The sequence below is a fragment of the Hippoglossus hippoglossus genome, chromosome 4 (assembly GCF_009819705.1).
Source record: "Hippoglossus hippoglossus isolate fHipHip1 chromosome 4, fHipHip1.pri, whole genome shotgun sequence".
Lineage (NCBI taxonomy): Eukaryota > Metazoa > Chordata > Actinopteri > Pleuronectiformes > Pleuronectidae > Hippoglossus > Hippoglossus hippoglossus.
Window position 1 is genome coordinate 7349045 of NC_047154.1, and position 15344 is coordinate 7364388.

Below are 15344 nucleotides of genomic sequence, written 5' to 3' on the forward strand. Positions count from 1 at the left end.
ATTATTCAGATAGGAAAAAGGATTTAAGCTCCTTCTTGAGTGCCAGCAAACATTTCTGTCAAATTTGAAGAAAGTCCTTCACGACGTTACATAGTTACCACATGGACTAGAAAAGGAAAGATGAAGGCCGTCACAAAAAAGCCAAATACAGGTAACTCATAACATCTGACGCACCTGTCAATGCTGGAGGTCATTTTGTGTCCTGTTCAGGGTCGATGTGTTGGAGAGGGCTCTTTTAATCGTGAGGTAGACATTTGTGAATGAACCTTTGAGGAAAAAAAGACCACAACATGTCAACAGCTTCATCATCGCCCAGTACTTTCAAACTGTTTGAATTCAAATCCAGATGTTACCTTACTGCCAGTACAGCCAGTCCTGTGAGAGGATGAGAAAGTTGCTGCTGGATGAAGGCGGGGTATGAGTGGACACACTGTGGTGGTGAAGCTTTGAGAGTCTTCGAGGAGAGGCACTGAACGTGTCTTGGATCAGAGGAGAGAAAGTTGCCAAAAGGTCTTTGGGCTGAGTTTTTCGTCTGCTTCGGGCGCAAGTGTGGCACATGGCAGCAACATCTGAGTCTATGGAAGATTAGGAAACACGTGCGTGGTCATTAGAGAAGTCTTAACAGATGATGATATCTCAGTTTGTAATGTTATTGATCAGCACTCATACCAACATAGGGCATATTGAAAATACAGTATCTATCTACTATATGTTTATTTTATTTTCATCTCGCTTTTGTTTCACTAATTTCCAGCAATGTTTCATGCCAGGTAGGATACAACAGATATAGAGCTTAGCATAGTATGACAACCTGCTACATCTGATTTTTTGCTGATTTTAGGCTGGGAAACATCCAAGTAAGAGGTGATACAAACCATCTGATAGATACTGGCCAAACGTTTACATCATTACACGATTCGCCCTCTCCCCCAAACTGAACCTAAATCATGGTGACATCTATAAAAAATGTACTAAATTAAGATTCATTGACTAGTTCTTGCATCAAAGTTATTCAGGCATTGGTTTTGACATGTGAGGTTAAGATAAATTGTGTAATGAAAATAATTAAAGTTTTAATAATGATATGATAATGTCTCATTATAAAGATTTAGTTTTTACATATTCTTTCTCCAGCATTTCTTGTTCTACTGTATTACAAATACAGATTACAAATACAGGCAGAAGGGAGTGTACCAGAGTGAGGCTGGCAGAGGACCAAAGATGGACTCATTTGTGAAGCTGACTGTAGTGTGAAATGGGAGATTGCCATGAATATCTTTTTATTCAGATGCATTCTGTCCTACAGATCCAGATGGCCAGCAGACTCCTGCCGTACTGTTGCAGACCTTCACTTTAGCTGCCAGGCTAAGCTCAAACTGATCCAGCAGTCTGTCTGGGTTTTAAAGCTGCATTTGAAAAAGGTGCAGTTGTCTGTCCAAAGAAAAAGGGTCTGGCTCACATTGAGCAGGTAACTAACATCTGGCTGTGGTCTGCAATGGGAATGGATTCAAGCAGCATTCACCCCCGGGTCAAATGACTCTGCAGTAGACACAGGTTGTTATTGGCTTCGGATCCAAACAGCAGTGATGGAAATGAGACACCTGGCGAACACGCTAATTTGGCAAGACAGCGAGTTGAGAGAGCGCCTCAGTTGTCAGTGAATTAGTGACGTTGAACATGACACACCAGGGGGGTAAAAACAAAGAGGCAACTAAGTAAATCTGTTATTTTAAATGGGATAAGCAAGGTTAAAATAGTGTATACTTGCTAATTGTGGTTTATAAAGAGGTATAAGTTAGCTGTGAGACACACAAGCCCGAAGAATATTATTACGTATGGCGGCCAGGCTCGAATCAAGACCAATCTAATATTATGGTGAGAAGAGCTGGAAAATTGCAGGGACAGCTCGATACAGGAATACAGGAGTTGTCAGCTGTTCCCTGACTGGCACCATGATGCTCTCCACAAGTGTAGGAGATTTTGGTGGAAAAAAGAAAAGAGAGACCGTCACACATGCTGCGATGCCTGTCAACATATTGATATCCCAACCCATGAGCCTACAGTAATCATTACTACATTATTACATAGGTAAATTGGACCCTAGCCATCTTCACACTCCGCCTTCACTTGGATAGCAACTCTTAAGTTTCATGTATGTATCTTGCACGGTTACAATGATATTGTATCGATAAAATCTTTCCACAGACAATCCAAATTGTCCCAAAACAATCCACCAGTCACTAGTTCAGGCTATCACTGCAAATGTATTCATCACATCAGCCAACTCCATTCTTCCCCTTGCACAGGTAGGCCTACAATAGATTGTGAAATTAAATCGAGAGGGCCCACTGGGTCTCTAGCCTAAATATCTGACCCATTTATTTCATGAACCAGTTAGTCACAACCTGTGTGGGAGGTTTTCTCACCATAACAGCCTATTTGTGATGGTGAGAAAATCCCTGCAGTGTTTCTTCCCCTGTATCATGGCACACTCTAACAGTTATTTTCATACCATACATGGGTTCAAATGAAGTGTGTTATCGTGAACAACATTTGTTACAGCCAAACAGCATAAAAGACACCTACACTTAGTTATACAAATAGAACTGGCCTAATCCCACATTCACATTCTGGGGGAGGCATCCAAAATATCAAAGCAGTCACTAACAAACACCACTAATATGGAGCTCGCTTCCTTGATGCAATTTGAATATGTCTTCTTCATTTTAATGTGGACAAACTTCACATTTGATAACATTTGAAAGAAGATCTCTAATGAACACATATTTAAAGCCAGATGAACTGCTGGCCTAGGATCAGTGTCTTTAATGGCAGCACACAGGAGATATGTCTTGGAAACCTCATTTCAGACTGTTGTTGTTACTGAAATAAAAAAAAAATGAATCAAGGCTTAAATGAATGAAATGCCAAGTTCACCAAAAAAAGTGAGGTATGTCAGCACTGCACGCACCGTTACTATTTGGACATGCAAAGGAAAGAAATGACAGTAAGAGGAGGAGTAGGTTTCAACATGGCCCATTCACTTTTAACTATGCAGTGCTATTTCACCGCTCATTGCCTTTCGGAGAATGGGTGTGTTATCTAAGATACTTGTTTGTCAACACAAGCAGCCAATTACACTTTAAGGCACCGCTATAAAAAGAGTGGAGACTTGTAGTATTGAGCTTTATATGTAGGCTTTATACTGAAAACACAGAGGGAAACAGCTTTTGCAGTTTTGCTCTACAGCATCTCAAACAGTCGAGCAAACACCAAGACTGAAAATAGGCAACAAGGGAACACAGGAGGTCAAAAAAATGAAGTAAAGATATTAATGAAATGAGATCAAAATAAGAGAGGAGAAGAGGAGAGGAGATTTCTGGCCACTGACAGAGGTTGCAGCAAGAGCTGCAGCACAGAGCAGGCGTTGTGTAACTGCGAGAGCAGGGGTTGTATAACTGTGATGTCATCGGTGCTTCAGTGACCTGCTGGCCCAATGACCTACTTTCCTCCTCCTCCTCCTCCTCCGATCTAACTTAATCACAGCTCCGCAGGCAACACCTTCCTGTTTTTACCAATAACACTGCACTCCCTGTCAACACAACCCCTTCAGAAGCTCAACATTTTTTACACAGCAGGTACCTCCACAAAGGTGTGAGCAGGGTTTCAGAATGTCTTCATTTGATCACATGATATCCAAAGGGTTCCTGGTGTTCCCTAAGCCTCAGCAGAGACACACGTCAAGGAAAAAAAACTGTGCAGGTGCTGAATTTCAAACAGCTCTTTCCAGTTTTTAGTTTTTTGTCAAGCATGTTGGGTAGAAGACGTATTCAAATGAACACACCTGCGTATTGTTCACGCGGAAATACGTCAAGTCACAGTCTGAGAACTCTTCCATCATCATTTTTTCTATTGCTCATACAGCATTGTTGATGGTCTCTGAGTTTGTGTATGTGGGTGTGTGCATGAATACTCATATGTAGGGCAGCAGAGCTCTGAGGAAATGAGTCATTCTGAAGTGGATCTATGGCGCCGCTCGTCACGCACCCCGCCACACCCCTCACTGCGATGCCGGCATAGCAACAGTGCCAATGGGCAACACCATAGCAACTGGCCTCATCGTTCCGAGTATAAATAGCCTGGCTGAATTCCTTCACAGCTGATTCTGCCTCCATCATACACTGAGACTTATTAGAAGAGAGTTTCTCACTTTGTCACAAGCAACGCGAAAGACTGACAGGTCGACTGATGTAGCTCGGCAGTGACAAGCGTCATGTAAACATTACTGTGCTGCATCATTCAGAGGGAGCCACTGACTAACAGGCAACTCCTTCTATTATAAAGCAGATTTTCTGCATCAGAGAGAGTGCTCTTACTATTAAATTAGGAGACACTGCCCACAGAGGAGAAAATGTGAGGCAATTAAGTAATGAAAGAAAGAATACAGCAGACCTCGATATCATTAATGAATCAGTTCAGAAATTCCAATAATAAGCAACATATTATACAAACTGAGGAAACATACAGAACTAAACCACAGACCAGTCATCAATGGATACAGCTTTTGTGTTTGTGTGCTCCACTAGAGAAGATCATTTCACTGGGTATTAGAATACCACTGTAATGAGGGAGGGCTGAAACTACTTGTTGATATGCAAAGGCTGGAGCAGCAGTGCTTAATGCAGAGGCAGGCTATACAGCATTATAGGTTCGCTTGTCCACTTCTCTTTAAAATGTAAATGTCTACCAACTCAAACTCTCTTTTTTTAAATGATTGTTTGAATAAAATGTATGCTTTGACTTGTCTATTTATAATATTCATGCAACTAAGTCAAAAGAAAATTTATTTTCCAAATGAACTTGTATTATCGTTATATAGAAGCTGATATGGAATAGAGCTGCTTTTAGACATGCACTGGACTCCAGATATTCTCATGAAATGTTCTGGAGGGGCTGTATGTGAGAACACAAATGTCTGAGTCAGTTGCGTCAGTCAAATGTCCAATCTGAGGGAGCCCATGTGAGAACACAGCAGGATAACGTCCGAAGAATTCCCAGCAAGTAAGTGGGTGTGTTGATAATGTTTCTAACACGCGACAGATGCAAAAGTGAAAAGAACAAAATTAATAAAATGATCGCAGGATGAGAAAGACATGACATACACAAAGAAGACGATAAAGAAAAAAAAATAAGGGCAAACACTGGTGTTGAAGGGCTGTAAACAAAAACATGTGATTTCAGAGCAGAATTTTTACGTCACAAGCATGCTACACACAGGTAATCTCTCGCTGTGTTCTTTATAAGTCCGGAGAAAGTCCAGACCTAATTTCTCAGACAATTCCAGAGAAAAATACTGGACTCTTCTACGAGCAACACACTCATTGCCAGGGACATCGCACAAACAAACCAAAATGTATAACTCAGTCATCGTGTCTATGACAGCATCCAGGCCTGCACATCCACAGCAAACAAAGATGTGATAAAGATGTGTTCCCTCCGTTTCCTGGAATTGTTGTTTCCTGATGACTGGTTTTAATAATGTCATGTTCATTTGGCTTTTAAGTAAATAGAATAACTACAACACAAGCTTGTGAACACTCCCCGCCACACTACTGTGGAGTTGGGCCAAACCCTCAGTGCTGAGCAGCCAGCTGTGTTTCCACTCGATGCAAACACATCTACAGAACCAGCAGCAGCACAAAAGGAGCCTTTGTTTTGCCTTTTTTACTCGACAGCCCACAGACAGGAACATTTGAGAGCAAAGCAGCAGTGGCTGGCAGGGGCTCCTCCGCTGCTGCTTGCCTCCTGTCCCAGCAGAGCAGGAACTCAGCCAGGGGCCTTATACTAATGCCAAGTGGGTCACTGAAGTTCAGAAGGACGACTGATAGCACATAAAAGAAATCAAGACTGAATATAGACCTACAGTCATTAAAACCTTAGTATATGAGCAAAATGTGACCAACATATGACCACCAAATCTCATGCTAACTGACATTTGTTCTCTCGATAAACAGCAGTAGTGTTCTGAGCAAGTTGAGACATTAGAAACCCAAATATAACGGACAACTTTACTTGACGTTTTCTATGTGAACATATGACCATATGGCCTTGTCCTTTACCAGAGGACTTCCTGAGAAGTCATTATATTATTTTCCACAGATGAATGTGTCAGGGAAATCCCAACCTACATTGTCCAGGCCAAAATCATAATTTACTGACTGCACTCAATCTCAAGTAAAAACAGCGCTGCCATAGTCGGCCACTGCACAATCTCAAGTTAACCATCATTCATCATGAAGAACTCACAAACAACTGATACAGTCACTACTTCTAGATGGGGCTCTGCAATTTGACGATGTATACATGTGACAAGAAAAGGATATCTATCTTTTCATACTATGAACGGCTGTTTACCATATGTGTGTGTGCAAGTACATTTTTGTAAGTATCTCTACAGTAGCAAAGCAGCAACTTTGGCAACCACTAAGATTAAATACACAATCTAGAGTTTATAAATATTAAACAATCATTCGTCATCATTTGGCATGACTGCCATCATGAAGACATTATTATGAAATAGCATTTTTACATTTTAAAAAGGTTGTCATTGACTGATATAGGTATACAAACCACCAATGGAGGTTATGTATCCCCCCTCTGTTGCTGTATTACAGCTATTATTATTAGTTTTATTACAAAAACCACTTCATACAGGGTTTATGATGAGAATACTCAAACATTATCCATGGTGTTATATTCCAACCATTCATTTGCACGTTTGGTGAAGGTTGTTCATATCTTTATTTCAGTTTTCTACTCAAATATTAAACTCATTTTACTTTAGTTGTTTGCTTTTCAGTAAAAAAAATACTTGATCACAATGAACAACCCTACATTCATACATCGATACAGCAGTTTACAATAATTATCGCTTTGCTTTGTCATTCAAGTTACCAACTGTAATTGTTACAAATCCATCACTTTTATCTGGTGGTTAGACATCACATTAGTTTCTGTCAGTCTGAAATATTTAGTTTTCCTAATATTTAAGGGTTTTCTTTTAACAAAGATGATAAGACATCACAGGAAATCTTGTCGGCTAAATTTAGCTTGATGAGGTAAAATACGCATATAAGTAAAAACTGTACTTTCAAATCTAAGCCTGACTCTTGATTAGACACATACAGCAATATATGCAGAAATGATATTGTAATAAATACGACTAGATATTGCATTACAAATGTTTTTATTAATTTACATTTTGCTCCACACACTCCTTACACTCACTGTAGATGACCTGGATTCTCTTTTCTCAGTGATGTCATTAAATACATATTTTTCACAGCAGTAGAGATTTTGGCTGACACAACAGCGGGTGAACACCTGGTGAACACCTGTGCTTTTCCTGCTGTGTTATATTAGACTCAGCATTTATTCCAAGAACAAGCACTTGGCAGAAGTGGCAGAGAACAATTCGTCTTAAGCAGAAGAAACCTTGAGCAGAACGTTGCTCTGGGTGGACGGCCATCTGCCTCGACCGGCTGGTTTAACTAACGTTTCATTACATGCATCTTTTTCAAGATATAAAAAGGTCAGTTGTCTCACAGTGGGTGAGGGAGGGAAAGTCAGATCATTTTCAGCTGTTGGATGCAGGAAACTCAGGCTTTTTCTATATCTGTGGTTTTCCTCAGTCCCAGAAAGTGTCAGACTCACTTCCAGATTGAAGCAGTCTTTGTTTTTGTGGGGATCTCCTCAGGCACCTCAGTCTCCATGGATTCAGAATCAGGGAGAGCATTAAGGAGCGACTCCTGCTGCTTGTATGTTTTGTTCCTAAGTGCAGGCTCATTCTCAGACTTATCCTCCTGCTGCTCCTCACACTCCTCCTGACTGACTTTCTTGGGAGGCTGATTGTCCTCACTCTCAGCCTTGAGCCTCACAGAGAGCTGAACATTGAGCTGAGTTTTCAGCTCCTCCATCTCTCTCCCCAAAAGCATTTCCTGCTCTGTAGTGTTTTTCTGCACAGTTCGGATCTCCTCCACCATCTTTTGATAGTGGGCATCCTGCTCAGCCTTCCACTTTTGCAACAAGAGCTGGTTTTGTGACAATGTCTGCATGAGACTTGATTTCCGTCTTAATATCACAGTGAAGGTCATCAGCCTGCTTCCTCACTCTGAGGACAACAGCTTAATTGCTTTAGCTGTCCTCTTGGTATGATCTTCCAACAGTTCTTTTAATAGAGGCTTGTTTTTCTCCTACACCGTCTTTTGGCAACAGGCCTCCTGCTCAGCCTTTAGGTTTTGGACTGAGAGCAGATGCTGTGACACCTCGTCTGAGTGAGACTTGATTTCCCTGTCGACCTCACGCTGAAGGTCATCAGCCTGCTATTTGACTGTAATGAAGTCAGTTTCATAACTTTGGCTGACTTCTTGGTATGAAGCTCTGACTCTCAGTTATTCTTGGAAAACCATGTTTTCCTCCTTCTCCTCCTCCTGGAAATAAGCCTTAATCTTTTCCTTCCTGGTAACATGAGCCCCCTGCGGCTCCTCATAATCTTTCTGATACCCTTTCTTCCTCTGCTTCTGAGTGGCAATGTTTGTGGTGCATGGCTGCACTTCAGCAAGCTCTCTTGCTCGTGTCCTGTTTCTATTCTGCTTTGATGGATAAATAGAAATCCTTGAAAGAAAAATCCTACTGCTTTTCATTTTCATCCAACTATATGCAAAGTCTGACTCTCCACTGTCACTCCTTACAACAGGTGTTCCTCTCAATACCCAACAGTTGATTGAAATTTCCTCATGAAGTGCCTGGTTCTCCACCCGATTGAAAAAGTTAGCATAGCTTGATTGGGGTATATACAGCACACACACAGGGTATGCATTGCCCCTCCAATGCTTTTCATCTATCATTGTTTGCAGACGGTTAAAACAAACTCAACATATATTTCATCAAACTTCACACTAGATTATATTGTATGTACTGATGAATTACGCTTCACACAGCTTCATCAGCACAACCAAGTCCACTGCCACAACCGAGAGCAAAATCCAGGAAGTCATTTCCAAGACGTCTCACCTGTTGTATGTGAGTGATGGTTGATTCGCTATATGCTTCACTTCATGACGGATATCAGTCAAGTTATTTGAATCCTTCACCTGTTGAACAAGAAAAGAAAAGCTACATTTACAAATGAGAAGCAGATAATTGGAACGAAACTCACATAACTAAATCAGAAGTAAAACATCCGAGTCATCATAGCCCTCATCACTGCAGATATAAGAACAGCTGTGGACTCACCACACACACACACACATTTTAAAGTTCAATCACAACCTGAGCTCCTGGCCGTCATCTGGGAAAGGGGAACTACTTCCAGGAAATGTCAACATAAGCATCTGCTCTAGGAATCACGTCCAATAAAGCTGAGCGGTACTTTGTCTCATTATTATAGAAAGTGGTGTTAAGGTATGTTATGTGTGTGTGCTTATATTGTGTAAAAAGGGCTCAGGAGGTAGAGCGGGTTGTCCTCTGACCACAGTTCAATCCCTGACTCCCCAATGCTGAACCCCAAATTGCCCCTGATGGCTGTGCCGGATGATGTATGATAGAGAAAGTGCATGTGAATGTGTTTGTAAAAGGGTGGATGGCAAAACTGTAGTGTAAAGAGTGGTCATCAAGACTAGAAAAGCAATTTATAAATACAGAACATTTACCATTGTCCAGAAGTCTGGACGGTCAGACCTGCAGTGTTAACAACAAAATTCGGTATATTCATGCAAGGATTTCTATTATTTATATCTATATTTCTTAAGTTCCAGTATCACCACCTTATGTCCACAGCTCATCTTCTCAGGAATAGTTATGTGTATCATTTGCTGATTTTTATTTTCCAGGGAAACTCTCACTCGTTTCTGGTCTCTCTCTGCAGAAAATGAATTACCTTCTTTCACATGAAAACAACATTGTTCACAACACATCACATCTTTCCTGACAACAATAGTTGCAACAACAAATTAATTTGCTAATGACTAATTTAAGCACTTACCAACAACACTGATTCTACAGATAAGAATGATGCACGTCTACACCCCAAAAAGACTTGACCCATTTTTTCTTGATCATAGTAAAAATCAGATAGCATCATGAAAACAAAACACTACACACAATTTCCTACTACAGCAACATGTAGTTATCACTGAGCGGAACACGCAGACACAAAGGTTGCTGTATCTAGTTCTGAGCCAAAGACAAATATTCATGGAGCGTAAGAAAGAGCAATTACATGCAAACTGAGACCCAATTAAATGATGCGCTTTGTCACATTTGTTGAACAGAGGTTCTGTGTTTTGTTGCAAAAACCAACCCTTTAAAATTCTATGCACATTTTCATTAAGTACATTTCAGTATTTAGATGAGTGATACAACAGGAGGACTGTACAGTACGACATTATTGTAGTCTTTGTATTGGTAATGTAAAACATTTATTGGGCAAACAACAGTCACAACATTCATGATTATTCCCTGCACCCAGGAAGGTATGATTGTATGCGCTCTACTGAGTGCCATTATAGTGTTTGTGTGTATCATGAGGCCAGATTATGTTGTCCAGTTTAATATATTCAGCCATTAGTGCAGGAACCCATTTTCACTAGTTTACACAGGTTTTGGTGAAAAACTATGTTCGGAGTCACTTCTGACAGAATCTGTGAGAAGAATCCTCTCAGAGAAAGTTCAGTACCAGAAAAACAAAAAGGATTTCTCTGGCAGTTAATGTTGCTGTCAGTGGATGTCCTCTTTCTAAGAGATAAGGAGACCCAAACAGCAAAGGCAGACCAGTAGAATTTATTATTAATCTCTACTCGTAATCTCAGGAATTTACAGTCTGTATATTTATTGACAAAGCCGGCTCATTAAAATGTTTACTTCACTGCAGATCTGTGTTCAAAGGAGAAGTTATAAAGTAATAGTGAAAAACGTCAGTCTGTAAGCACACAGTAACAGAGATCTGCTGGTGATATTAAATTGCTGCCGCAACAAAGTAGTCTCATGCAATCTTCTAAATGTGCAGACAGTAACATCAGGAAGAAAAAGCTGAATGTCGCTGATCTAATAGACCCCAAACAACATAAAATTCTTAAGTACCAGGACAGTGAATTGTATTTACAGTTACATGGTGCACTGGAACTTAAATTTCACATCCACAAGACTGTCAGCATCTCGGGTTCATTAAGAAAGTATCAAATTCTTAGATCCCATCAAAAGTTGCATCTCATATGCTTCACACGTTAAAACAAAACTCTACTACACCTTTAACTTTGAAAGTTGCAAGTGAGAGTTATTCAACAGCAAAGTGATTCTAATGGCGTCAAAGTCAGGGTCACCGCTGACAAAGACTGAGTCAAAACACAGAGTCAAATCATAAATCTAGTGATAGCAGCAGATCTGTCAGACTGCAGCAAACACACAGCTGACTTTAATGAAATGAGTTATGTATGTGAGAAAACACAGATACAAGGCTTGTAAAGAGTGACGGTTCTCTGCATGTACATGAATTGTGTACCACTGTAATTGCTGTAGTGAGAGTAGGAAGATCGCCCTGAGGTGAGGACAGAAGACATCCTTGAGACACTGGATGTACAGTTTAGATCTGAAGCCACTGCACTGAGCTCAAGGCTGTGACGACTCAGTCACTGAGAGAACTTTTTATTCTGCCAATAAAAAAAACATTACACACTGCTGCAATGTCCAAACTTCAGGGGTCATTAACAGGGCCCTGTTATTGGTATCTAATGACATCTACTTGATACTCCCTCAGTATCAAATGTGTACAGAACCAGTAGCTTCATGTATTATCATTCCACTGATTGATTCAAGCTGCCTGCTTTAAATCCAAAGCCAGAGAGCATCACATCTGAAACAACACAGCCTCCTCTCTAATGGAAAAAGCTGACATGACAAGCAAATACTATAAGGAGTAAGATGTAATAATGTGTATAAAATAAAAGTGTTCTCTCCTTTTCTCATTCCTGATGGTGTCCCTCCTCGGTTTTAACAAAACACTCTTGACAGTGCTCAGCTTCCAATTGTTCCCACTGCTGTTTAAGTATGATACACATAACGCCCATAAAATCTCATCGTAAGTCATTTTCTATGCTCCACTGACCGCTCCAACAAGTCTGAATGGTCGATTACTAAATCTCTTTTGTGTACAAATACACCAGAAAGGTATTATTAGTTAGCAATGGCCTCTTAGAAAGTATTACTGTCTAAAGAAATAGTTTTTTAATATTCATAATCACCTAGGGCCAAGCAAGTTGCAAAAATATCACGAAATACCGTTTTTTTGTAGAGGCTAGCCCTAGATTTACAACAACAACAAAAGAATCACTCTGGGAGTTGTCTAGTGGGTTTTTATCACATAAGTCTGCACGATAGTGAGAATTATTTATCAACCTACATTCTCAAGTATTTAGGAAATCCTTTTGGTTGTACTCTTACTCAAATTAAATGTTAATACAGAAAAATAACAATCATTAATGACATATAATAAATGTTATACGTTTGAACATGTAAAAAATGTTCAAATAACATTCAAATAATAGGGTGTAAAAAGAGTCTAATACTAATAAACTCTATAAAAGATTTCATCTTGCAACAAACATCAGGCCGAACCAGATGTTAGATGAAACAGTTGTCATAACTGAAATTCCTCAATTTGAGTTGGGGTTTGTACGAAGCCACATCTCATGAGTTGGTATTTATTATGACTTAAAATTATAGAAATCCAATTGAATAAGATTTCAATGTCATTTAATAACCGAAGCTGTATACAATTGCATATTAAACCAGAGTCGAAGGAGAGATAGTCTTTGCTGGTGCTCGCTTTAAGAAACCATGACGATTATGTCTGAAACAAAAAAGTCTGAGTCCAAACTTTGAAACAACATGAATGTGAGTTTGAACATGTCCATTTCTGCCTTCTCGTTTTAAATAGATCTCATTCTGATTATATTTCAGTAACAAACTTTGATTTAATTTCAATAACACAAACCAACCGTTACTCTTGCCCATGTGTTTCACATACAGGTGGCTGGTTCACAGACAGGTATCAGACTGCACAGACTCATCTCACCAGGTGCACCATATGATTCCGGTCCGCATCCAACACCTCTTCAACAACATGTCGTGTTTTGACTGGACGCAGCTGACAGGTGCGCCAGTGTAAGAGGTGGCTGGTGACTGAGGAGCAGCGGAGCACACACAGGGGACACACGGCTGGAGATTTGTCACAGGTCGATAATGATCACGGATGAAAATCAGACATACCCTTCTAAAAGAGGCGGCAGACGCGGGGAAAGCCTGAGCCGGTGAGACGTGTCCGGCTGTCAGGTGTGTGAAGTCAGCGGAACCACCGCCAGCCTCGCAGCGAGCAGCCCGGGCACAACCAGGCTCCAGCCCGCCACCGAGCAGCCGTCTGCCCGCTGCCGCCGATGCCGGCCGGCAAGCCGGGCACTGATTGCTAGGAGGCTAACGCCAACCTAGCTTACACGCTACCGTCAATTACCGAAACAAAACAACAGCTTTTCTAGTTGAAGACACTCACTGCGACACGAGACACACACTGCCACTGCTCCCCTGTCCGTGGGAAATTAGCCAGGCGTCATTTCCCCGCCGAATCCCGACTTTACAATATACAACACAGCGAGTGGTTGAACTCGCCTGCACACAGCGCACCGAATGTGTGTCAGCCCACTTCAGCCGGAGCTAGCTAGCTACGCTAACATCCAGCATTAGATAAGAATGTGGGTCACCGGGCCTCTGGCCAGTCCCTGTCACCAAACAGGCAAAAGCACAACTGTCCCTGTTTGCAGCTCTGCGCCTGACAGCGGCACAAGGAGAGGCTGCGGAGACATGCGAAACCAACACGGAGCGGAGTTCAGCGGTCCGAGATGTCCCACTTACCCCGAGCAGCCTCCCCTCTCATCGGGATATCCCTGCAGCCAGTGGCGCTGCTGTCGGAGGACTGCGCAGGGCTGAGGCGGGAGGACCGGAGCTGGAGCAGGAGCCAAGAGGCAAGAGGGCCCGCTGCTGGGCTCCACATCTCACACACGTCTCACCCGCATCCACTGCACACACACTCAGGGGTTCCAATAGTTGTTTGTCATTTATTTTTAGTTTCTTACGGTGTAAAAACTACAAATTCGACTTCATAATAACTTGTGGATAACTTGTCACATGTAAAGTTTTCCCCTTTCTGGAGTCAAATGTTGTATGAATCATATATAACAACATAATAAAGATCATTTATGCCTGTTTGGCCTCATTACTGTGGACACTGCTGTTTAAAGTTGTCTTCAAGTGCTGGTTTTCTACATTCAATCTATAGGTGACATAAAAAAACACACTGATTCTTCATTTTTATATTTTTGTTGTGAACACTACATTTTTCATAAATCCCAATTGGAAGATATTGTATTCCTTTGTAGGTTTATAATTCTTCTTTATAGGGTTATTCTACCATGTGGTATACTAAACACACGTGCTTATAATGTACCTGGGATTATGTTTTTTTTGTTGTAAATTCACTTATTTCAATGATTGTTTTTCGTTGGCAACAAATTCAACTTTAGAGAAACCTTTTTTTTTTATTTTGATGACGTAGTTCTCCACGCTGCTCTTTAGTCGAGGGTCCTTTGGTTTGATTCACCATCAATTTGTTTTGTTTCCCCGTCTCCGGCGTGTTACTCATCACCATGGCAACAGCTGAAGTGGAAAAGCTGCAAAACTGTTTTTGGCCACATCGATGGAGGCAAGGGGCGGATGGCGCTGTTTTAACATTTTGGCAAGAGGGGGGTTTAAAAAGAAAAAAAGTAATATACCATGAAAATATATCACCATCGTTATTTTTTATATTCAACATATTCCTTGATACAATAATTTTATTCTGATGAACAATAGACTCTAACCACTTTTTTTGCATACAACCTCTAATGTTAAATCATCTTCATCCATCCGATGTAATTGGTTATTGTATGATTTTACATTCACGTCTCCCTGGAACAATGGCGAACCGACAAAGTGGTCAAAATATTATGATATTAATTCTGTTAATCCTGCTGTGATTCTCCAGTCAACCTGTCAGTAAAACTGTTCTCAGGCAATATGATTTACATTGTGTGCTCATAGGAAACTATCTGGAAGTCAGCCATACATATTCCAACATGAAGTTTTATACTATTTAGATTTTATTGAGAGTCCTGTAATAGTTTACAATTATTTGATTTAAACAATCCAAACACTTTTAAACCAGAGAAAATACTTGTATATATTGTGGTTTGTGGTCAAAT

General features: G+C 40.7%; 1 protein-coding gene across 3 annotated transcripts in view; it reads right to left on the minus strand.

Moving 5' to 3' along the window:
* clocka (clock circadian regulator a) overlaps positions 1-14107 on the minus strand; it is a 49329-nt gene extending 35222 nt beyond the window's left edge. For all 3 annotated transcript variants that reach the window (XR_004613542.1, XM_034581938.1, XM_034581937.1), the window contains exons 1-4: positions 13960-14107; positions 9073-9152; positions 354-575; positions 175-266 (exon numbers count right to left, since the gene is read on the minus strand). Coding sequence is in view for 2 of the 3 variants with exons in the window: in XM_034581938.1 (XP_034437829.1) it covers positions 175-194 (20 nt within the window). In the remaining variant the exon portion in view is untranslated. The remainder of the gene's footprint in view (positions 1-174; positions 267-353; positions 576-9072; positions 9153-13959) is intronic.
* Between the last annotated feature and the right edge of the window lie 1237 nt (positions 14108-15344).